The 24230-nt window shown below is 48.0% G+C and overlaps 1 protein-coding gene across 2 annotated transcripts in view; it reads left to right on the top strand.

Moving 5' to 3' along the window:
* The window catches only part of Atg7 (autophagy related 7), a 224191-nt gene that overhangs the window by 41135 nt on the left and 158826 nt on the right, over positions 1–24230 (top strand). For both annotated transcript variants that reach the window (XM_037204257.1, XM_037204256.1), the window contains exons 5-8: positions 2067–2144; positions 6390–6506; positions 8098–8247; positions 23557–23645. In XM_037204257.1, the coding sequence (XP_037060152.1) occupies positions 2067–2144; positions 6390–6506; positions 8098–8247; positions 23557–23645 (434 nt within the window). The remainder of the gene's footprint in view (positions 1–2066; positions 2145–6389; positions 6507–8097; positions 8248–23556; positions 23646–24230) is intronic.

The raw sequence follows: 24230 nt of genomic DNA, 5'->3' as shown, positions 1-24230 counted from the left end.
TGCTCTGTCCCTCAGGAGGCTTGGCTGTCCTGAGCCACAATGGCACTTACAGGCAAACCTCCAGTATTGCCAGGGCCAACTCTAGTCGGTGCCAGGCTGGCTTGTGAGCCCGCCCCCCAGACCTCTGGCATTTCTTCCCTGTCAATCTTGCCTTTGCATCCTCTGTCTCAGCAGTACCAAGTGGGTGAGGTGGCCTGTCACCTGCTCTGGATGCCTTTACTTTACCTCTTCACTTCTGAGGTGGAGGAGAATGAAAGCATGGTGTGGAGGGGCTGGTCCTTGCCTGTCTTCTTGTCTCCTTTAGTTGAGGGGTCTTCACACTGGTCTTAGAAAACAGATGGCATCTTGTACACCACTGGAGGATGCAGTCAGTGCAGCTGCTGTGGAGGCTGCACAAGTGCTCAAAGACTAAGACGAGAGCCAGCTAGTGCTCCAGAGTGGCGCCGCTGGTGTCTCATCTAGAGAAAGTGAGCTCTAAACCCTGAAGGCACACCTGCAGCCTGTCCACGGTAGCCGGGGTGCCCTGAGCAGGTGAGCTCATGCCGGACCATGGTACATATGCACAGGGCTCTTGCCCATGAAGAATAAAATCCCGCCATCTGTGACAACTTGGGGAGAACAGGAAGGCCTTTGAGGAAGTGGAATGAGTCAGGCACAGGAAGACAAACAGCCCAGAGCCCCACTCACTGTAGAGTCTGAAAATGTTCAATGCAAGGAGAGCGTAGAACAGAACGGTAAAGGCTGGGGAGGGAGAAAGCAGGAGAGGCCGGAGAAGATGGAGGGGAGAAGCTGAGCAGTGAGGAGGGGTACGTTTAGCTCCCCGCAGCACAGTACTGGGGTTGTTTGACAGTGGAATATCTCAGGGTGACTAGAAGAAAGGCATTTGAGGATCCCCTCCCCACATGCAAGAAAGCGAACTCCTCTGCTGTGGTCACTGCCATCTGTGTGTATTTTATGAGCCGGTTTAATAAGGGACCTTCTGCAGGAGCCGCACTAACAATAGTCACACCAACGTGGCAGAGAAACATGAGACCAGCCTTCTCTGTGTCGTCCCATTGGTCACCTCCCTCGAAGTGGATGCAGCTCTAGAGTTACATCAGGCCTTCCTCCATGAAGGGAAAATCCTAACCTTGACCAGGCTCAGATTTCTCCTGTGGTCCCCATCCTACCCCAGCCAGCTCATCAGAAAGTGGGGTCCACTCGTCCATGGTCCAGTGCCTCCAGGGTGGTGATAGCTGTTTATTTCCCTCTCACACATGCATTTGGGGCGTGGTTCTTGTTATGAGCATTTGCTGTGGCTTTTGTAGCCACATAGTTTAGCAGCTGAGCTTTGAGCATCTTGTGACCAGATGGTGACAGCCCTGGCTTTCATCCACAGACACAGCACTGGCCCTGTGTTCAGACATGGAGGCCATGCTCATTTTCTCATCTCTCAAAGCTCCAAATAGAGCTTGGAGAAAGCCTTACTGTGGGGATGGGTGTGGTGGGGCACACCTTAAATCCCAGCACTCAGGAGGCACACGCAGGGGATCCAGGGGATCGACTGAGTTTGAGACCAGCCCATTCTATTTAGAGAATTCCACACCAGCCAGGGCAACATGCCTCCCCAACCCCCTAAAAAAGAAAGAAAGCCACACTGTGTAGTTTAGTTCAAATCACTCATTTCAGAGCCTCCCCTCCCTGAAATTCCCACTTCCCGACAGGTCAGGTGTCTGCTTCTCTGACAAAAGTCCTGCATGGAGCTGAGCATGCACTTTTTATTTCCTCAACCATGGCATGCCTGGCACACAGCAGGCAGTAGCGAATCCCCGCTGATGGGCATCTCGAGGGTGTGAGTGTCTGCTTGCCTCCTCCGTGCTGAGTGCCCCTGAGGGAAGGTGCCAGGTACTCTCGCCGGCTGATAATGACGGAGCAAGGCTGCTGGAGAGGCAGTGTGAAGGAGGCAGAGAGAGGTAATGAGCCACTTCAGTGCTGGAGAGCAGCGGCAGGCTAGAAGGGAAGAAGAGCAGCGGCTGGCCAGAGGAACCAGCAGCCCGGACCTAATGCCTTTCTCGTTCTTCCGGCAGATCTGGGAAGCCATAAAGTCAGGTGCAGCTCTCGAGAACCCCATGCTCCTCAACAAATTTCTGCTCTTGACCTTCGCGGTAAGTAGATGGGCGGAGACTCCACAACCCTGACTCGGCCCCATGGACCAACAGGAGGCTTCGCTCTTGTTTCTCAGAGCTGTTCCCTGGGAGTGTGTGCTGAGGCCGTTAGTGGGAAGCTTGCTGAGTAGTGGAGATCATGCTAGCACGTGTGAGCAGTGCAGGGCTGATCTGGGCCTCTTGATCTACAGCCGTTGCATAATTTCTCAAACACAGTCACCCAACTCCTGTCATTCAACACAGGACAGAGCAGGCTCAAGGAACAGAGGCTCACTGTTGCTGGAGAATGTCTGTGTTGAATAGGATCCTGCAGCCAGGTGTGGTGACACACACCTGTCACCCCAGCACTCATGAGGTGGAGACAGGGATACTCACAAGTTTGAGGCCAGCCTAGTATACATTGTGAATTTCAGGCCAGCTACATAGCAACAGTACATCTCAAAGCAAGCAAACGAAAAACAAATAAGCACCCAGCATTCTTTCGAGGCCCATCATGTCCCTCCACTTGCTGTCACTACGACAAAGTTCTCGCGATAACTAACTTAATAGAAGGTGGCTCATAGTTTCGTAGGTGTTGTTCTAGGTCTCTTGGCTTCACCGTGTTTAGTTCTATGCTTGCAGAGAATATCATGGTGGAAAGCAAAGAGAGAACCAAGAAAGGGCTGGGTGCCCAGTGTCTCCTTTAAAGGCATGCCCTCAGTGGGTTAATTCCATCCTATCGCTCTCTACTCCCCAACCCCACCCCACCTCTTAAAGGTTTGACTGGATCTCAGCACCACAGCCTGGGGACCAAGCTTTCGCTTGCCTCTGAAGACGCTTCAGATCCAGAGTCTCAGTAGCAGCCATTGCATAGAGGAAAGGGGCTTCTGGATGGAGGCAGTCATACCACCTGGCTTTAGCACACATACAATTGTTTACCAAAAGAAAAAGAAGACTGTCCGTATGCAAGACTTAATTTCTAGTACTGTTAAGGGCAGCCTGCCAACTGGTTAAGAACCCAAGAGCTGCTTTCTTTCCCTGTATGTTTGCACACAGCCCATAGCTGAGGAAGGCATCTGCATATGCAGATGTCTGTAAAATACTGTTGTGTACTGTCAGGTGGGTTTTCCATAGACCCCAGTTTACGTTCAGGATGAGATTCCTGTCCCCTAGTGTGAACAGCACTTCCATGACCCACAGTGGCCAGCCATATTGATGTCCTCTCTGGCTATGCGTGTGCTTCAAGGCATATTAAGGTCCCTGTGTGTTAAAGTGTGTTGCTTTGCCACAGCCTCATCAACTCTGGACATCAGTCTCCTTCCACACATTGATATATTTATTTGCTTAATAAAGTTGGATATATTAAGAAAATGTTTTTGTACACACTGGGAGAAAGGTACCAATTTAGTTATTTTTTTTTTGAGCCTTGCTTCTCCAAATGCCCCCTGTGTCCTTCCCTGCCAGGCACAAGAGGCTGGCAGGGTACATACCTCAGGCAGCCCCAGGAGCACATTGCCCAGTGGGTGATGGTGGGAGAAAGGATGCTCTGGAGCTCTGTCTGGTTGCTAGGTGCAGCGTGGATGTCAGTCATTTATCTACTTATGAGTTCCTTGATAGGATGGATTTAATTAGTGCTAAAGGTTTCAGAGTTTGTTACTCGATCATGAGTACCTTTTTACACTAAGAATTCTTGTTAATTAAACACTAATCCATTTTTATACCAAGGATCCCAACTAACAGTTTCAGCTTAATGAGAAAATAACATCAGCTTTTATTCAACTTTTAAGCAGTTGCCTAGAGTCAGTGGCTATCTGCCTTGCTGTCCCTTTTTGCAAAATGTTCTTAGCTGGGCTGTACAAAAAAATAAAATGGCCCTTTAAACTCTTCAGACACAAAGGGCTTTATTTTATGTTTAATTTGTCCAAGATCCTTTGCATCCCGGGAAAAACAAAGCACAGCTCTAAGAAAGCTTTGGCTTCTGGAGATGACCTGATAAGCTGGCAGCCTGTGTGCGGTCCCCCATCTTGAATTGTTTAACCTTTTGCTGAAGATCAGCTATGACAAATCACTCATGCACAGGTGGAGAGCGGACTCCCAGGCCTTCAGTTTTCCTGTCTGCAGTTCTGAGCCTCTGAGGGCCAGGCCCGTCATTCATTTCAATTTGACAGTTTGCTTTGCCATTGTGAAAAGGAATTCTTTTTTGAGTTCATCAATTCCTGACCAAGATGGAGACTGTGGAGACTGTAATCATTAGGCTGTCATCTGGAACTGTGTTACATATACACATATTTGATTTTAAAAGTCATTGACTGATTTGATTCCTATGAAAACTCTGGAAACAGGCATATATATCCCCAGAGAATGTCTGGCTGTGTCCAGAGGTCTGGGAGAATGGGGTGTGGGGCTGTTCTGCTTGTAAGGACAGGGTTTCTTCTTGGAATAATAAAAATGTTCAAGAATTACTGGTGGTTCAGCTGTATCAGACAAAAACAAACTCCACAAACCTGTTTGTGTAAACGTGATGGTTTTCTCTAATTTGAATTGTGTTTTGATACAAGAGGCTTCTAGGGCCTGGGAAAATGGCTTGGCTAAAGCACATCAGGACCTGAGTTCAGATCCTCAGAACCACATAAAAGCCAAGTGGGCATGGCAGCCACCTGTGACCCAAGGGTGTGGAGGGCAGAGAAGCCGGCTAGTCAGACAGCCTCCTCGGTGCGCTTTGGGTTCAGTGAGAGACCCTGCTTCAGTATTGAAGGCGGGGGAAAAAGGAAGACACTTGATGACAACCTCAAGCTTTCACATGTGTACACAAACACCTGTGAAAACATGCACCCTTGTACACACACGTGCCCACAGACATGAGAACACACACCCATATATGCATATATGGCACACTCATATGTATACAAAATCAAAATCACGTGACAGCTCTGCAGTTCTTTCTCATTGTTAGCAGGACTTGAGACGAGTGATTCCTTAGCTGAAACACTGCATCAGAGCTTCACGCTGCATCACAGGTGAGGGAAGAGGCTGTCCAGGACCACAGCGCCCTGGGGTCCTATCCCATGAGAGAGTCAGGCCCTAATGGCACAGGAATTTGAGGCCCTGGGGCTGAATGGGAGCCGAGTTGAGAACAGCTCGGAAACCTCTTTCCCTGGGTATGGGAGTGACCATCTGTTCCCTGCATGATGTCATTACACCTCAGTTTGGAGCCTGCTTTAACTCCGGCTGTCAGTCACAGACTCACTATCTCTGTTCTGTGTGGAAGGCCCGCAGCTGACGGCTAGGACCGAGGCGTAGTCATTGTATTGTCTGAGTGTCGTGTTTTGCCTTGTACACAGTAGGTGTTTAATAGGTGCTGATTTACACTTGACCAAGAAGACATTTTGGAAAGCACTATCAAACAGGGAAACATCCTTAATCTTAAACCAGAATGTTTCCAGATCAGGACTTTGAATGTCAACATGGTAACACAATGGAAAATTCCACACTTAAAATGCTGCTGCACTAAAAATACTGTATAAAATGTCATGCACGTTATGGAGATAAGATGTATATAACACAAAAAAGAATTTCCTGTTTAGGCTTAGGTTCCCTTCACAGGATATTTCAGAGAGAGCACATATGCAAATAGTCTGACATCTGGAGAAACTGCAAAATCCGAGCCACCTCAAATGCCAAGCCTTTGGGGAAGAGTTCCCTTCCGTGTGCAGAGAACAGAGCCCTGCTTTCTCAGGACTGGACATAGCTGTGTGGTTTGTTGTTGTCGTTTTTGGTGGGGTCACCATGGGAGGCCTCCTGGGTGTAAAATGGGACAAGAGGCTACCTCCTAGGGTCGCTTCTTCCTAAAGCATGCAGAGGTCAAGGGTTTAGCTTCTGCTTCTGAATGAGAAAGTCTGTTTACCAATATATTGTGAGATGATGTGGGCAGGAAGCCTGGGCTCCAGGCACAAGTTCTGTGTTCTCTAGCGATCTCTGATGGAGATGATCTGGGCATACTTAGTGTACATCAGCTTTTAATGCACCCGGCTTTTCTTGTGGTGGGTTATGAAGCTGGGTCTTAGGTAACCTAGACTGGCCTCTGACTTACTATGTAGATCAGGACATCCTTAAACTTGTGTTCCTCCTGTCTTCATCTCTCAGGTGCTGGGATTACAGGCATGCACGCTGCTCCTAGCTGAATATATTACATTGATAAATGTGTGTTGGTTCCATTTGTGGGACCGATGTTCTATACAACTTTGTTCTGATTTGTGTTTACCCTAGGACCTGAAGAAGTACCACTTCTACTATTGGTTTTGCTGCCCCGCCCTCTGTCTTCCTGAGAGCATCCCTCTAATCCAGGGACCTGTGGGCTTGGATCAAAGGCTTTCACCAAAACAGGTATCAGCAAGTAAAAAAAAAAATGCAGGTGAAGTCCAGCTTAACTGAGAGCAGGTGTGTGGCTCACAAGGAAGCTGAGCAGCGGTCACTGGATGGAGAAAAGGCACCTTGGAGCTCTCCAGAGGGTGTGGGAGCTGTGTTTACTAAGTGCTGATAAGGTCAGTGTGAAGAGGAGGAGCTATCCTCCTCCAGGTGGCCCTGGCACTTGGTGAAATGCTAAGCCCACAGGGAGGAATTACAGGAACATTTTGAAAGACTGAGAATTTATGAGTGTGTTTTTCATCTTCAGTCTGGGGAAGACATAAAGCCGCAGCCCTTACAGAGAGTCTGTGAGACGAGCCCCACCCCCACCCCAGACCAAACACGGGTCTAGTCCTTTCATTCAAGGGGGTCATTAGAGATTAGTCCCAAGAACAATTAAGATAATCAGGCTGGCAGAACACAGACCTAGCTGGAAAATTCTGATTGTTATGAAGACCTTGACTGAGGGTCAAGATGATCTGAATTCCGGAAGCATGTCAGTAAGATGCAGAATTCTGAAGCTGGCAAAGATTGAAAGGCAGGGAGGGGGCGGAGAAATGACTTGGCATTTAGGAGGGCTTACTGCTCTTACCCAGGTCCCTACCCCAGCACCCACATAGCAGTTCCAGGCAGCTGCACCTCCCTCTCCAGAAGGCCCAAACTCCTCCTCTGGCCTCCTGGTCACTACATGCATGTGGTGTACAGACACGTATGCACAAAAGTACTCATATACATAAAATAAAAATAAATAAACCTTTTAAAAATATTTAAGAATTAATTTACTTTAGAACACATACATGGTTGTAGTTTTCTGCAACTAATTTCCTAAGAAGAAACCTAACTTGAGTCAACGCATTCTAGTTGGAGATTGAATGTTGATGTTTAAGAAGGGAAAAAAAAGTTCTCAGATCATCTCAGGAACTATTAGCCAGCCTTGTAACATGCTGCCCAAAGAAAAAAATAGTCGTGGGTTCTGAACTGGAGGGATGGCTCAGTGGTTAAGAGCACTTGTTCATGCTAAGGACCTAGGTTTGGTTCCCAGCAGCCCTGTGATGGCTCATAACTGTCCCTAACTCTACCGTCAGGGGATCTGATGCCCTCTTCAGGCCTCCACAGGCACTGCAGGCACCTGGTACATATTTACACATAAAGGAAAAACACTCATACACATAAAATAAAAAGTGAAAAAATTTCAAGACAAAAGATTCTGCCTTCTAAATGGATGAATTGTAGGACATGTGTATTGTGTCATAACAAAACTGTAAAGATAATGGCAAATTTTCTCACTGGTTGGACCATGCTGGGTTATCACAGAAGAATGCTTGTTTACCTCTGTAAACCTCTGTTGACAGCTTAGGCAGCCACCATTCGGACCCACAAAGTGCCCCCTTTGTGCCCCTGTGAAGGCATAGCACAGGGAAGGTTATGGAAAGGTTAAGAGGTGGTATCAATGGGCACTTGGTGAGTTTGGTTATTTCTAGCTAGCTGGCTTTGTGGTTCCTTTGGCAGTTTTGGTCTTTATCTCAGAGCTGTATTTCCTAGAGAGTGCCTTCACCTCCGCTGTTTTCAGATCCAGGCCCTCGAGCATGCCTACGATGATCTGTGTCAAGCTGAAGGAGTCACGGCCCTTCCATACTTCCTAATCAAGTACGACGACAACACTGTGCTGGTCTCCTTGCTCAAACACTACAGTGATTTCTTCCAAGGTCAAAGGACAAAGGTCAGAGTCTATGGGTATCATTTTGTTAGGCAGTTAAAAAACTTGAAGTTTGCATTCTAATAGAGCACTATCCGTGAAACTTCACATTTCCTTAGCCCTCCATGGTATGTTCTAGAACATTTCCTTCTGTCCTCTCCACCCCTTGTCCCCACTTCAGTTCCTCCTCGGGATCCCCCTGGCTTACTCATAGCTCATGGTGTGACTCCTCCCTTCTGTTAGTGATGAAGAGATCTGTTCTCCCTCTAGAAATGTCCTACATCCATGTTCTTCTGGCCAGCCTCACCACTGAGCTTCCCTTCCTCCTGGGCAGCTGGAATCTTGCATAATACTGCTATGGAAGAGTCATCCTCAGATGGCTCATGTCATCCAGTCATTCAATGAACAGAGCCTACTGGGGCCTCTCTTCTGGTCCCAGTACCTTTCTGCCCATCCCCTACTATTCTCCCCATAAACCATTGCTCTAACTAAGCTTGCCTGCTTTCATCTGGCCTCTACATCCCACCACCATCACCCAACCAAACACACCCAGATCTCTTTCTGTCTGTTCACTCGCACTGTGTCATCTTCCTGTGAGCGTCTACAACACTCTCTGTCCTCTGAGTCTCCTCCCATTGCAGAGCACTCTCACAGGGTGGCCATGTGTGTTCTTTCCCTATCTGGCCTCCCTCCATTCAGTCCCTGGTCCAAAAATGCCTTTTTGTATCATGCTGGACTGTTAACCAGGGCCAGTGTTGATCAGTTGATGTCTGTGGAGTGTGTAGGCAACAATTGTCTGAGGCCCTCAATCAAATTCTTTTGAATGAATAAGAGTATTGCAAATGTTTTCTTAAGTGATAAGACATGTTGTATTTGTATGTAATTTGAGCCATATATCAGGTTGTGAGTTAAAATGTGGAAGTTGTGAAATCAGGTGGAGTAATGTAAGTAAAATGTATGAGAGTTGAGAAAAAAGAGGCCCTTAACTGATGGCCAGTTTGAATCTACAACCCAGGGCCTTATGAATGTTAAACCAAGCTCCACTCCCAGCCAGGATGTCTTTGTTTTAAAATCAACGGCATTCTCATTTTCTTTTTCAGAGGAAAAGTCCTCAAAGAATAAAGATTTCACTTTTAAAATTCTTCTTTTGTCCAGGTGATAATAGACAGTCATGGTGGTTGCTGAGTAGACCAGGCCTTTAGTAACTTAGGGTCCAGCCTACTGCACAGCGCGACTGTGATAGCAGGTGGGGTTGTTTGCAAGCTGCTGGAGGCCTGGCTGGGTGCAGCAAATCCATGCCCCTGTCCTCGGTGTCACTTCAGCAACATAGCCATTCACAGAGCACACTTCCACAGACTCTCGCAAACTCAGACTCTCATAATAAATCTGTGAAATGGGTGTCGCAGTGTCTGCATTTCCTACATGAAGAATATGATGCCGACAGTCACCTCGTGTCTGTGGCCAGCTCCCTAGAGCCCTGCACTCTCTGCCGTTCCATCTCCACATTGCTGTGGTGCAGGCCATCTCTGCTTGACCCTGGGGTTCTAAATAGACCTGGATCTGATGCCAGTGCTGGCACCTGCTAGCTCTGTGGCCCCGGGGAAGCAGAGTGACCTTGCCTTGCCTTGGTATTTCTGTCAAATACCACAGAGATTCTTTTTCCATGATTTGGTGAAAATTAAACATGCTAATGTGAATAAAATGATTAGCACAAAAGCAGGTCTTGGTAGCACTCACTTGTAATCCTGGCACTCAGGAGGCAAGTGGATCTGTGAGTTCAAGGCCAGCCTAATCTACATAGTGAGTTTCAGGACAGCCAAAGCTAGATAGAGCTTGCCCCCAATACTCAGCACATAGTGGGTGCTCATCATATAGCAGGCCCAATATGTAGTGGGTGTCTTGCGTGTAGCAGGCCCTAATGTGTAGTGTGGATTCTTGACATGTAGCAGGCTCTCACTATGTAGCAGGCACTAGGTACATTCCCACTTCTCTTTCCCCTTGTGTTTTCTTCCCCTCATTCCCCAGCATATTTTAAGAGACTGCACGAACCTTGAGTCTCCTCTGAACTCTGCAGGGGTTCATGCCACCAAGGACCTCTGCAGCCAGGACCATTGCCCCTCATTTGCTTAGAATTACACTGTTGGTTAAGGACAGATCTCAGGAAAGCCTGGATCGTTCAGCACATGTGCTGACTGCCTCCTTGTGGACTAGAACTTGAAAGACAGACACTGCAATAGCTGTCTTCACAGACCCCAGAGCCTTATAGAGCTGAAGAGGCACCCACATGAAAGTTCATGGAAATTGAAGGAATCAAACAAAAGGCCCAAAGAAATGAGACATTGATACACTGGTTGGTTACCTGTGCTATTTCACATTGTAGAAAGTGTCACAGCAGCTGTGAACACTGTTAACCTCACTGGAGTTTGCCAGCCTCTCAGCCTATGGCCATGAGTGCTCCCTTCCATTCTCCATGTGCATTCTCCAGCCTGTGGCCATGAATGCTCCCTTCCATTCTCTATGTGTGTTCTCCAGCCTGTGGCCATGAGTGTTCCCTTCCATTCTCTATGTGCGTTCTCCAGCCTGTGGCCATGAGTGCTCCCTTCCATTCTCCATGTGCATTCTCCAGCCTGTGGCCATGAATGCTCCCTTCCATTCTCTATGTGCGTTCTCCAGCCTGTGGCCATGAGTGTTCCCTTCCATTCTCCAGCCTGTGGCCACATCCCTCCTCTTCCTGCAGCCCTTCAGGATAAAGTGGAAATGCCCTAGGCTAGCCCTGCCTCATCTCCCACTGCTCCCCAAGGTAAAGCTTGCACTCTAGCTGCAGCCGTGCCCTCCAAACACCACATGCTGGCGTTCTGCCCTCTGGTGGACTCTTCCCTTTGTCTTCACTGGTTGATGCCCTACTTATGGATTTATCTCCCCCAAAGTGACAACTGACTACGTGCGTGAGCTGTTTCCTGTCCTCATATGGGGTCCAGCTGCAGCCTCCTCTTTACCCCTTGCATTCCAACATGATGCTAGTGCATTCTCACGGTCCTCTGGCCCAGGTTCTGGGCAGCTGGTGAACACTCAGCACAGCAGCCGTGCTGTGCCCCTTCTGTGGATTCCACATTACTGCAACCTGGGTGCTCCAGAGTCACCCACTGGTAAAAGTGGAAGAAAGGGAGAGGCCATCATGGCCTGGTGCCATCCAAGCAGGCTTCCTAAGAAACAGGGGCTGTAGTAGAGTCCCCCTAAATATATCTGAAGAGTCCAGGTGAGATTAGGTGCACCTGCTTTTACTGCCTAAGCCTTAGTTTGCTGTTAAGATAATTCCAGCTTCTCTTGGGTGTTCCTTGTGTCATGGTGTTTCCATGAATGATTGACCCTCTTCTAAGAGCAGGCATTCATTTCAGTGTGAGCTCCTGCAGGTGTGTTCATCCTTCAAACGGGGTTCATCTGTTTCCTGCCACCACACCACATCTGCCCCCAGCCTCTCCTCTTTGATCTCTGTCTCTGTGTCTCCGCCCTCCCCCTCCTCCCATGGGCAGTACTGGGAATGGAACCTAGGACAACTCACCGGTGCTATGTAAGCCCTCTCTGGTTGAGCTACACTGCAGCCCTGCCTCCCCTTCCCAGCTCCATTTTCATCCGGAAGTTGTTCTCAGTGAGCCTCCTGTCTTCATGGGAAAGGTGGAGAAGTGTTGAGGTCCTCAGATGTCCCTCCTAGGTGATATCCTTATGCCTGTGACTCCAGTAACCATTTCCTCCCACACCTGAACTTCTGTGGCCCCCTTACCACTTTATCTATCTTCCTGCTTATCCCCGCTGAACTCAGGACCTCCCCTGGAGGAGGCTGTTGGTCCTCTTACGGGCATCATCAGAATGGCTCTGCTTCCATCCACTTGCTGGCTACCTCCCTGTCCCTTGTCGCATAGTTTCTTCCTGTAGCTCTCAGGTTCTCAACATCTCAGTCTGCTCCCTGTTCCTTTCGGCCATCACCTGAGCTGGTGGTTGCCTTTCCTCTGAGTGACTTCTAGATGGGTCTCTTTGAGTCTCCTGTGGCCTCTGATCCACCTTGTCTGCAGTGATCTCTTGTGGTGCTTCCCAATTGAAACACCTGAGTGTCTTCACTCTGAGCTTAACAGCTGAATTCTTTACTGACATGCGTGACTTTTGATGTCAGCCCTGTGGGGAAGAGTCTGCTGATATACCCGACTTCTTTTGTTTTGTTTTGTTTGTTTGTTGTTGTTGTTGTTGTTGTTTGGGATTTTGAGAAAAACAGATTCTTTCCTTCTTCTTCCTCCTCTTCCTCTTCCTCTTCCTCTTCCTCTTCCGCTTCTTCTTCTTCTTCTTCTTCTTCTTCTTCTTAGTTTTGTTTTCAAAAAATCTGCAGAAATAGGAACTCTGCCTACCAAAGAAGCCGCTCCTGGGTCACTTTCAGCCCCACACATCTAGCCGGGCATCTAGCTCAGTGACAGGTCCTTCATGGGCCTTCTTGGCTAGTGTACCCAGGACAACTTTTCTCTCATTCTTGACTGATGTCAGGTCCTTTAATGCACACTTGCTGGATTTAACTGAGAGTGAAAATTACCTGTGACATTGTAACTCAATACTCAGATGTTCTTGATTGCATGTATCCCAAAAATGTTTCCCAAAATGTGTGTGTGTGTGTGTGTGTGTGTGTGTGTGTGTGTGTGAGAGAGAGAGAGAGAGAGAGAGAGAGAGAGAGAGAGAGAGAGAGAGAGAGAGAGAATGAGGATGTGCATGTGATGATGTATGGTGGGAAATACACACACACACCACTTATAATGCTGAGGATGGAGCCCAAGGCCTCGTGCATGCTGGGTAAGCAGTTTGCCACTGAACCACACCACAGCTCATGGTTTATCTTTGTGAAGTTCTACTTATGATCCACTCAGTTATTTGAGCCACAAATAGGTCATCTCCCGGCTGACTGGTTAAAGGTGCTTGTCACCCAAGCCTGGAGACCTGGGCTAGATCTCTGGAGCCCAAGCAAAGGTGGAAGGAGAGGCCCAACTCCACAGAGTGGCTTTGAACTCTATATACATGCGCACCATACACACCATTATAACAGCAGTACTACTAATAATAGTAAATAGCTTGTACAAACAGTGCACCTGTGCACCGTGCTGAGTTCTGGGTGTGTGCTTAGTTCCCGGCTTCAGCCTGCCACCATCGTTGTACAATTGCACAGTTCTTTAACCATTTATTTTGAGTCTTGAGGTTTTATTTGATTTTCAAGGAAAGGTGTCACTCTGTAGCCCAGGCTGGCCTGGAACCGGAGATTCTCCTGCCTCAGCCTCCTGAGTGCTGGGATTATGAGCCTGTGCCACCGCGCTCAGCTTTGGTTGTTTTTGAAATAAACTGTGTGTTTCCTTGTAACCTTTTCTGTGCAGTATTTGAAACAAAAATTATATCATATTCTGTTTGATTGTAGCCTTCTAGAACAATATCATCGTGCTCTATACACCTTTTTAAAGGTGTGTAATGATAGACTATCTTTACTATTTTTGACAGCTAACTCTCATACTTTGTTACTTTTTTTTTTTTAAGGGGGGTTTGTTTTTGTTTTTCAAGACAGGGTTTCTTTGTGTAGCCCTGACTATCTTCAAACTCTCTCTGTTGACCAGGCTGGCCTCAAACTCACAGAGATCCGCCTGCCTCTGCCTTCTGAGTTCTGGGATTAAAGTCGTGCGCCACCACCACCACCCAGAGATTTTTTTTTTTTTTTTTTTTTGGTTTTTCGAGACAGGGCTTCTCTGTGTAGCTTTGCGCCTTTCCTGGATCTCGCTCTGTAGCCCAGGCTGGCCTTGAACTCACAAAGATCCTCCTGCCTCTGCCTCCCAAGTGCTGGGATTAAAGGCGTGCGCCACCACCGCCCAGCAATTTTCTTTTAAATGTATGAATTATTCCTTCTCAATTCACCTACATCTTGAGTTATTTCTAAAGAAAAACTCTTTAGATAAAGAATTACTAAACTGAAGAGATGATCACTTAAAAAATTGTGTGTGTGTGTGTGTGTGTGTGTGTGAGAGAGAGAGAGAGAGAGAGAGAGAGACATACTTGTGGATGTCAGCAGACAACAACTTACAAGTCATTTCTCTTCCTACACCAACTGCACGAAGTTGTCCAGAGAGCATTTTTATCTTCTGATCCATCTCATCACCCTTGAACGTGTTATGGTTCGTAGTCAGTGGTGTGCCAGTGAATGTCTGACGGCCGGTCCTGGGGAGGACTCACCCTGCGTGTAGTGCAGTCATGGTGTGCCAGTGAATGTCTGACAGCCGGTCCTGGGGAGGACTCACCCGGTGTGTGTAGTGCAGTCATGGTGTGCCAGTGAATGTCTGACAGCCGGTCCTGGGGAGGACTCACCCGGTGTGTGTAGTGCAGTCATGGTGTGCCGGTGAATGTCTGACGGCCGGTCCTGGGGAGGACTCACCCGGTGTGTGTAGTGCAGTCAGTGGTGTGCCGGTGAATGTCTGACGGCCGGTCCTGGGGAGCCATGTTGAGATCACTAGTGCAAGTGACTACTCCCCCGCCCCTGGGCATCAGATGCTCTGCGTTCTTACACACTCGGCAGGCTCAGAAACGGCCCCCGTTTAAATTCTTATTTCCTATAAGAAGTGTTGATTTCACCTGGACAGAGTGATTCCACAGTGACACTGCATTGCCACGGAAGGCCATCCCCTTCCAAGCCAGCAGCAGCATCCCACCGCCTGTCCCCAGAGAGCCTTGCTCATCTTCATCCAGCATGGTTACCGAAGAGTAGAAAATGCTTCATAATTACAGCAAGGTTCCCCTGTGGTTCTGTCTTCCGTCTGCTGCTAGCCAGGCCTGCCCTTCACTTAGCTACCACTTAGTGTTCGGAACTGCTTTGTGTCTTTGTTGAAGGCTGTGACCTTGAAGTGCACTTGAGACTTGCATTTTCTTCCCTCTGCTTTTAAAAGGGAGTCTTCTTTGTCCATTGCCCTGGATATCGAGTGTTTGAGTATTAAAGGCAGCCATCTGTATGGGATCCTTACGGGAAACCCCTCCCACTGAAGATGGTCAGGTTGACTCTTCTGCCCTCTTTTTCTCTCATGCTGTCATTTTCTGAAAAGTGCTCCATGGACAGTCGCCAGATCCCAGCTGGGCCACTTCGCCCGACCGCACGCTCTCAGCAAAGCAGAGAGGAAGACGTATTTATAAACCTTCCAAACAGCTTCCTCTTCAGCTTCGCTGCTTTGTCATAAAAGGAAGCGATTTGGCCGAGTTCATGCAGTCACTTTGTGGCTGAGCCAGGTTTAGAACCCAGAACTCCTAGTCTTTATTTCTGTCATTAAGCTGGCTCACCTAGTACTCACTGCCCCATATAACCTCTCCTGACACTAAGGCTCCAAGTTAACGCCTGAAACACCGAGAGACTTTGGAGTCACTTTCACATCCTGAAAGGAAGATTAAATGATACTAAAGACTTAGCCCGTTGTCGAGTGGGCTTTTTCATTTCCTGTGTTATGCATGTCTGCCCCCTGCATGCCTGTCTCCATTGGAGAGCTCCCTTCAAGCGTTTTCAGCCTGACCCCCATTTGTGGGTGCATGGCAGATGTTCCTCTTTAACTAATCACCCCTGCTCTGTATGGCTCATCTTAGGTCAGGGTGTTCTAAGAAACTGGTCATTTCTGCTCAAAGATTTCTTATTCCCTTCCTATTTAGAAACCCACTTCTCTGAGGCTGGGCATCTGCTGTGGAATGGGGTATAATATTATAGTGTATACCGTGTAGATAGCATTTGGGTCCATCTCTACTTGAGATGGATGATAAAACTTGAGACCCGAAGAGTGTTGATCAGTTGGCCCTCATGCCCTTAATTTTTCTCTACCAGTTATAAAAGGGCCTTGGAACTGGAGATGGAGGTGGTCTGTGATGATGGACTGGAACAGGATGTGGGGAGGTGACTGCAGCAGGGGCTGTCTGTAGTGTTGCTATGGTTACTGCTTCTTGGATGGTAGTCCTCAGTCTGTGCTGAATGCAGGTGAGAATCACTTGAGAGATGAGGAAACTAAGCTCAGAGATGTTTAGTCAGTTACCAAAGTTCCCCGAAGGGTGAGTCACAAAGAACATTCTGCACAGGCCGACTTTTTTTTTTTTTTTTTGAAGTCACATTTGACAGTTGAAACTCAGATCTCTAGAGGAATGTCATTTTCTGGGTTGATACTGAGGTTCTTCCTAAATACCTCTGGGGTGCTCTTAGAATCTGTGGGACCAAGCTTCACTGGTCTCTGCTGTTCTGGGCCCTAGCTGTGATTCCTTTTTTCTCTGTGATGTCATCCAAAATTCTCCACATCTGAAAAGAGGCCTTTGAGACAAAACAAGTCAGCACTTTTCCTTTTCTCTCCCTCCCCACTCCCTCCTTTCTCCCTCCCTCCTTCCTTCTGTTTTGGTGCTAGAGATAGGACCTCACAGTCCAAGCTGGCTCCAAACTCCCTATGTAGCTAAGAATGACCTTGAACTTCTGATCCTCCTGCCTCCACCTCCTGAGTGACAGGATCACAGGTGTGTGCCACTGCTCTGGTGTATGTGGTGCTGCGGATTGAACACAGGACTTCCTGTGTGCTAGACAAGCCCTGCAAGCACTATGTCCCCAGCTCCTCAACCCTTTCATTTGCAGGCAAGGGCGCAATTCCCTTTGGGTCTTGCAGTCAGTTAGCTGCAGCGTTGGCACACACCTGCTGACAGTGGGCAGTGCCCTCTCCACTGTGTAAGCCTTAGTGTAAGCCCTTCCGCTGTCAGAGAAAGAGTGAAGCTATGTTCTCCCCTTCCCCGTCTTGCTGCATAAAGGGGAACATTAAAAGGGGGCAGCACAAGTGTGGCAGGTGGCTGTGTGGCAGTGTGGCAGGTGGCTGTGTGGCAGTGTGGCAGGTGGCTGTGTGGCAGTGTGGCAGGTGGCTGTGTGGCAATATGGCAGGTGGCTGTGTGGCAGTGTGGCAGGTGGCTGTGTGGCAGGTGGCAGTGTGGCAGGTGGCTGTGTGGCAGGTGGCAGCGTGGCAGGTGGCTGTGTGGCAGGTGGGAGTGTGGCAGGTGGCTGTGTGGCAGTGTGGCAGGTGGCTGTGTGGCAGTGTGGCTGTGTGGCAGTGTGGCAGGTGGCAGTGTGGCTGTGTGGCAGGTGGCTGTGTGGCAGGTGGCAGTGTGGCAGATGGCTGTGGGGCAGTATGGCAGGTGGCAGTGTGGCAGTGTGGCTGTGTGGCAGGTGGCTGTGTGGCTGTGTGGCAGGTGGCTGTGTGGCTGTGTGGCAGGTGGCTGTGTGGCAGGTGGCAGTGTGGCTGTGTGGCAGGTGGCTGTGTGGCTGTGTGGCTGTGTGGCAGGTGGCTGTGTGGCAGATGGCTGTGGGGCAGTATGGCAGGTGGCAGTGTGGCAGTGTGGCTGTGTGGCAGTGTGGCAGTGTGGCTGTGTGGCAGGCAGCCAGAGCAGAAGATCTCAAGGAAATGCTTGTATTTCAGATCTCAGAGCTCTCTTGCTTGCCAGTGCCGCCCCCCATCCTCGGCCAGGAGAATTCCAGTGTTAAAACTGACACTAAATGAATGCTAAGAATGGAGAAGGAAGGAAATGGAACTTGAGGTTCTGTATGTGAGCTTCCCGTCTCAGTCACTCAAACAGAGGCTCCCCCTCTAGCTGGTCCAGGACCCGTGCCCAGACACTGGGTGCAAGGGGTGGTGTAACGGGCCTGGAGAAGCTGACTGGTTCAGTTGTCTGCAGCTACGAGTGCTGAGCAGCAGGTGCTGTGCTAAGTACCAGGATGGGAAAGGAGTCCAGCACACTGCTTCTACCTTCAGGGCTTCCAGGGCAGCCAGAGGCAGAGGAATGTGTCCATTCTCATGTGCATACTTCTTCATATCATCAAATTTTCTGAGCTCAGGAATGTCTTACAGTCATTGTGTATATTGGATGTGTTGGTTCCTTCTTCTTTTTTCTGCTCAGTTTGATACCATGTTTTGTCATGTATGGTCCTTGAGTTAAGAATACACAGTGGTCCAAAAAATAATCGGTTACAGTAAGGAAAAAGCTGCAGTGACCACACTTAAACATAAATCTGCATGTATGGCATGATCCCACTTCTGCTTAGAAGTCATAACACAAATATATTTATGTAAAAAATAGTTAGGGGAAGTTGTCTTAGTTGGATTTCTATTGCTGTGGTAAATACAATAACCAAAGGAGTCTGGGGAAGAAAGGGTTTAGTTCATCTTACAGTTGTCATCTGTTGTGAAGGGAAGTGAAGGCGGGAAGCAGGAACTGAAACAGGCTGTGGAGGAGCACTGCTTACTGCCTTGGTGTCCGTGGCTTGCTCAGTTTGCTTTCTTACACACCCCAGGACCTCCGCCTACCCAGGGGTGCCACTTCCAGCATTGGTCTGGTCCCCCCTAAGCATCCCCACATCAATCATTCATCAATAAAATGTGCTACAGACTTGCCTAGAGGCAGTCGGGTGGTGGCATTTAATTTCTCTCCCTAGATAACTCTGACGTGAGTCAAGTTGGCAATTGGGGGGTGGGGGGAGCCAACCAGGACAGTAGTCATGCATGAAACTGTGGACAGAGGTTCCTTTAGCTGTTGGTAACATGGCATGGTTTTGGGATATTTGTTTTGTTTTGTTTTGTTTTTTTCAGTCTAAATGTTGTTTCAGCTTCTCCTTTTGCCTTACATCACAATTACATAAATTTCTGGGCTAATTTAAATGAAAAGTGAGAAAGAACTGGGTGTTCCGGCACACACCTTTACTCCCAGCACTCAGGAGGCAGAGGCAGGCAGATCTCTGAGTTTGAGGCCATCCTGGTCTACAGGGCGAGATCCAGGACAGGCACAACTGCATGGTGAGACCCTGTCTCGAAAGGGAGGGGTGGTGGTGGTGGTGACGTGGCTTGCTGGGGAAAGGCGCTTACAGTGCAAGTGCAAGCCTGGTGAGCCGAGTTCAATCCCCAGAACCCATGTAAAGGTGGAAGGAAGATCTGACTCCACACAGTTGTCCTCTGACTCCACACATGCATGATGGCACAAGCCCATTTCTCCCCAACATCTATCACTACCCTGTAGCTGAAGTTTCTCTCCAGGTCCCGCCAAGCCCCCTCAGTCCTGCAGCCCACAGCCCACTTATAAAATAATCACTCAGAAGCTTATATTAATTATGAACTGTATTGCCTAATGGCTCGGGCTTCTTGCTAGCTAGACCTTACATGTTAAATTAACCCATTTCTATAAATCTATACCTTGCCACATGAATCATGGCTTACCGGTATCTTTACATCTTGTTTCTCATGGCGGCGGCTGGCAGATTCTCCTGACTCAGCCTTCTACTTCCCAGAATTCTCCTTTCTCCTTATCCCACCTATACTATGCTATGCTATGCTATGCTATGCTACGCTATCCTACGCTACGCTACGCTATCCTACGCTACACTATACTATACTATACTTCCTGCCTGGCTACTGGCCAATCAGCATTTTATTTATCAATCAATCAGAGCAACACATTCACAGCATACAGAAAGACATCCCCAGCACTACCCCTCTCTCCCTCTCCTTCCCCCTCCCTGCTTTCCTCCCCACACATGCACACACAACTTATGTTTGTATGCATGAGCACATGTCAACCATGTTTTTATTTAATCTACATTGTGCTTACAAAGGAAATCCATGGCTGCATGGTTCTCTGCCAGCTACCTTTCCGCCTCCTTCCTCATTCTTGCTCCCTTCCCTCCCAGTTATATCCAGCCTTCGGCCATAGATTTTGTTTCGTTTTGCTTCCTGGCAGTGTTGGGAATCAAACACAGGACCTGCACATGCTGGACAAATGCCAAAGGCCATCCTAGCCTTTTTTCATCCGTCTTTCCATCATTCAATAAACATTTACTAGACAGCTACTATATGTCTAAGATCGTAGAAGGACGAAAAGGATTCCCCATGCTCTCTAGACACTCAGCATCCACTTTATCATTAAAAATTAAACTTTTATTTTGGAATAACTTTAGATTTATAGAAGATAGTTGCAGGAACTAGAGAGATTGCTTGGTGGTTAAGAGCACTGACTGCTTTTCCAGAGGACCAAGGTTTGATTCCCAACCCCCTACCTGGTAGCTCACAACCATCTGTAAATCCAGTTTCAGGGAATCTGCTGCCCTCTTTTGGTACTTCACACCCAGTGCACAGATATACATGCAAGCACAACACCCATACACATAAAATACAATTTGAAAAGTAACCAGTGGGCCTGGAGAGATGGCTCAGTGGTGAAGTGCATCGCTGCTCTTCAGAGGATCCAGGTTTGATTCCCAGCACCCATGTACCAATTTACAACCATCCATAACTCCAGTTCCAGGGGATCCAATGCGCTCTTCTGACCTCCGTGGGCACCAGCAAAAATGTGGTGCAAAAATATGCATGCAAGGAAAACATTCATACACATAAAAAACAAAGTAATTTTAAAGGTAACTGGGAAAATATCAAAAAGAATGTGTTGCAGAGTGGTGCAGAGTTCCGGTCTGGCCTTGTGCAGTTCCGGTTTTCCTTCACGTTGCTACCTCCACCCCTGTTCCTTCTTCAGAGCTCAGCAGCCAGGGCTGCTGCAGTCCTCTGGGTTTCGCAGTAGCTCCTGACCCAGAGCATCACACTGCAGTTTGTCTGTTGTGCTGTGTCTCCTTGGGCTCTTCAGCTCTCCAAACCGTCTTGTGTTGATGACCTTGACAATCTGACAGTTCAGCTATGTTTTCAGAATATCTGTTTCCTTATTAAAATGTGCCTATGGACACAAACTAGACAAAAAAATTAAGACAAAAAACCTAGTGTGTGTGTGTGTGTGTGTGTGTGTGTGTGTGTGTGTGTGTTGCATTAGTGAGTCTGTTCTGCATTGTCCAACCACTCCTAGCCATGGGGCCTGCCCTGCAGTATAGCTGATATTCCCAGTGACAGTGAGTATCATCTTGGTTAGGGTGGGACTTGGTGTCAATTCCCCTTCTCAGTGTTGGGATTTTCTCGGTTTGTACAGTGCCGGCCTTGTGCATGCTGCCACAGTCTCTGTGAGGTCATGGGTGTCCATCCTGCTGTTTCTTTGGAATTGTCCACCACCTCTGGCTCTTACAATCTTTCTGCCTCCTCTTCTGCAAGACATCTCGTGTAGGACTGAATGCTCCAAAGTGTCTCACTCTCTGCACATTGTCCAGTTGTGGGTCTCTCTGTTAATTCCCATCTACTACAAGAACAAGCTTCTCTGATGAGGGTTGAGCAATGCTCTGATCTATGGGCATAGCAACATGTCATTAGGAGTCATTTTATTGCTATGTCCATTTACCAGAATAATAGTAGTCAGTTTTCCTCTAGCCCCGTAACTGATCTAGTTTCATTTTGGTATTTTTGTCTTATTGTTTATATATATATAACTTATTTGTGTTGGTATTTGTTTTGTTTTAGGGAGAAAGAACATTGGGTGGGTATGAGAGGAGTTGGTGGAGAGGAAATAATATAATCAAAATATTGTATAAACAATAAATTAATTTTTTAAAAAAGAATGTGGTTATGGGTTTTTGTTTTTGTTTTTTTTTAAGAATCCAAATGTAATCAAGTACCCCTGTTCTTTCCTTCTCCCCAGGGATCCCTGATGTCCACATGGTACTCTTGGTTACAGCCTTCTCCTTTAAAGTTACTGTTTTTGCTTTGGAAACAAATCCCTCAGTTCAGTCTCCCCCAGAGATGGGAGGATTAAGTTTCTCTCCTAAAGAGGACAGCATCCGTATCTATTGTTTGAGTTCTTATTGACTTATTAATTCCAATATTGATGGGTGTGGATTATCAATTTCTTTGGCAGAGCTGAGGATGGAATTCAGAGCCTGGCACACACTAGTCAGGCGCTCTGCCATGGGGCCAAGGACGCTTGATAGAGTTTAGGTCAGGTCTCCCTGAACTCACTTGTCCTCTGGTTGCTCCTGTTTGAACACTCAGGCTCTTTGTGCTCCTCTCGTCATTTCCCTGATGTGGCCTCATTCTTTCCCCCCTTGAGTACTTCCTGTTTTCTGGTACTCTGAGATGGTCCTTGAGTACTTCCTGTTTTCTGGTACTCTGAGATGGTCCTTGAGTACTTCCTGTTTTCTGGTACTCTAAGATGGTCCTTGAGTACTTCCTGTTTTCTGGTACTCTGAGATGGTCCTTGAGTACTTCCTGTTTTCTGGTACTCTGAGATGGTCCTTGAGTACTTCCTGTTTTCTGGTACTCTGAGATGGTCCTTGAGTACTTCCTGTTTTCTGGTACTCTAAGATGGTCCTTGAGTACTTCCTGTTTTCTGGTACTCTAAGATGGTCCTTGAGTACTTCCTGTTTTCTGGTACTCTGAGATGGTCCTTGAGTACTTCCTGTTTTCTGGTACTCTGAGATGGTCCTTGAGTACTCCCTGTTTTCTAGTACTCTAAGATGGTCCGGGCACAGCTTGTGTTCTCTATCTCAGCTCTAAAATCAGCCACATGTCCAAGGCACCCTGGCATCTGTTATTGAGAATGGATTTTAGAAATCAGTATCTGGCTGGATGTGGTGGTGCACACAGCACTCAGGAGGCAGAGGCAGGTGGATCTGTGAGTTTGAGGCCAGCAAGTTCCAGGACAGCCAGAGCTACACAGAGAAACCCTGTCTCAGAAAGAGAGGGCGGGGGGGGGGGGGAGACCAGGTGCCTTTTGACAGAGAGGAGATGGGAAAAGACACACCTCACCTCTAGTGCGTGATGGCCCGTGGGAGGAGGGGCCACTCCAGACCTCCCCAAGTAAAGCCCTCGCTGGAGACCTGTGGTTTGAAGTTGAGTAGAATTCTCCAGATGGAAGTCAGGGTTAAGGGAGCGGTGGAGAGAGGTGGGAGGAACATGTATCCCCACTCTGCAGACATGTAGCTTTTTAATTTGAACCAACTGTAGACTCGGGGCCCAGGCCTTGTCCTCATTTCCTGTCTTCATTACACGCAGATGAACCATTCTTAGAGCTTACATTTCTCAGAGGGCTCTCCTTGTAAGTCTTGAGTACAGTCCCAGCCCTCTATCTCTCTCCTGCCCCTCGCCCCTCCTCCTCCCCTCCCTCTCTCCATCCCTTCCTGCTGGTCCTTTCTCTCTAGTTCCTCCTGTCCGCCAAGCCGTGTGCTGGGCCAGGGAGCACAGGGGAAAACGTTCCAGTTCTTTCCTGTCCAGGAGTCCTCTTGTCTAGGGTGAGATCCCAAGCCTTTCTTCCCTTCCGCCTTCCGCCAAGTGTCCACTTTCCATGGAGGGTTAGCCTCGTGTGGTACTATCAAACTGACCTGGTGTGTGGCTCTCAGCAAGTGTTTTCTGTTCACAGATAACAGTTGGTGTGTACGATCCCTGTAACCTAGCCCAGTACCCTGGATGGCCTTTGAGGAATTTTTTGGTCCTGGCAGCCCACAGATGGTATTTACATGTGTGTCCATGTCTGTGTGTCTTCATCTGTATGTTTCCATAAGGGTCTACTTATGTCAGCATCTTTCCCTAAGGGCATTGATTTCGTTCCTGACATGGAAACTAGAAAATAAGCCAATTAAATTAGTTGTGGTCCAGTTTCTACCCCTGGTGCTCTTAAGCAGGTCTGCTAAGGAGTCCCAGCCTCAGCCCCAGCCTGTACTATGCTGAAGTCACTTAGATCATGGTGAGGTCATAGCTGGATGCCTTGATACTGACATTTTCCAGCCCTCCCTTCCTGCTTTTAGACAGGAATTTCCTATTGCTACCACCTCCCACCTTTAAAAAATTTTCCTAATCCTTAAATAATAAAAAGGGGTATTGGGAAAAGCCAACTTACACTTAATAAGATACTCAGCATCACTGGGCATCAGGGAAATAAACCTGTAAGAGGTCAGCAGCCCCAGCCCTGCCAACATCACCTAAGAAAGTGACCATGCTTGTATAGTGGAAATGGGAGGCAGCAAAATTCACAAAAGATGCTGCAACACTTGTGGTAGAATCTGCTGGAGGTAAAAACACCCACATGCACGCGCG

Source organism: Peromyscus leucopus, chromosome 3 (assembly GCF_004664715.2).
Source record: "Peromyscus leucopus breed LL Stock chromosome 3, UCI_PerLeu_2.1, whole genome shotgun sequence".
NCBI lineage: Eukaryota > Metazoa > Chordata > Mammalia > Rodentia > Cricetidae > Peromyscus > Peromyscus leucopus.
This window is presented reverse-complemented; position numbering and strand designations above follow the sequence as displayed.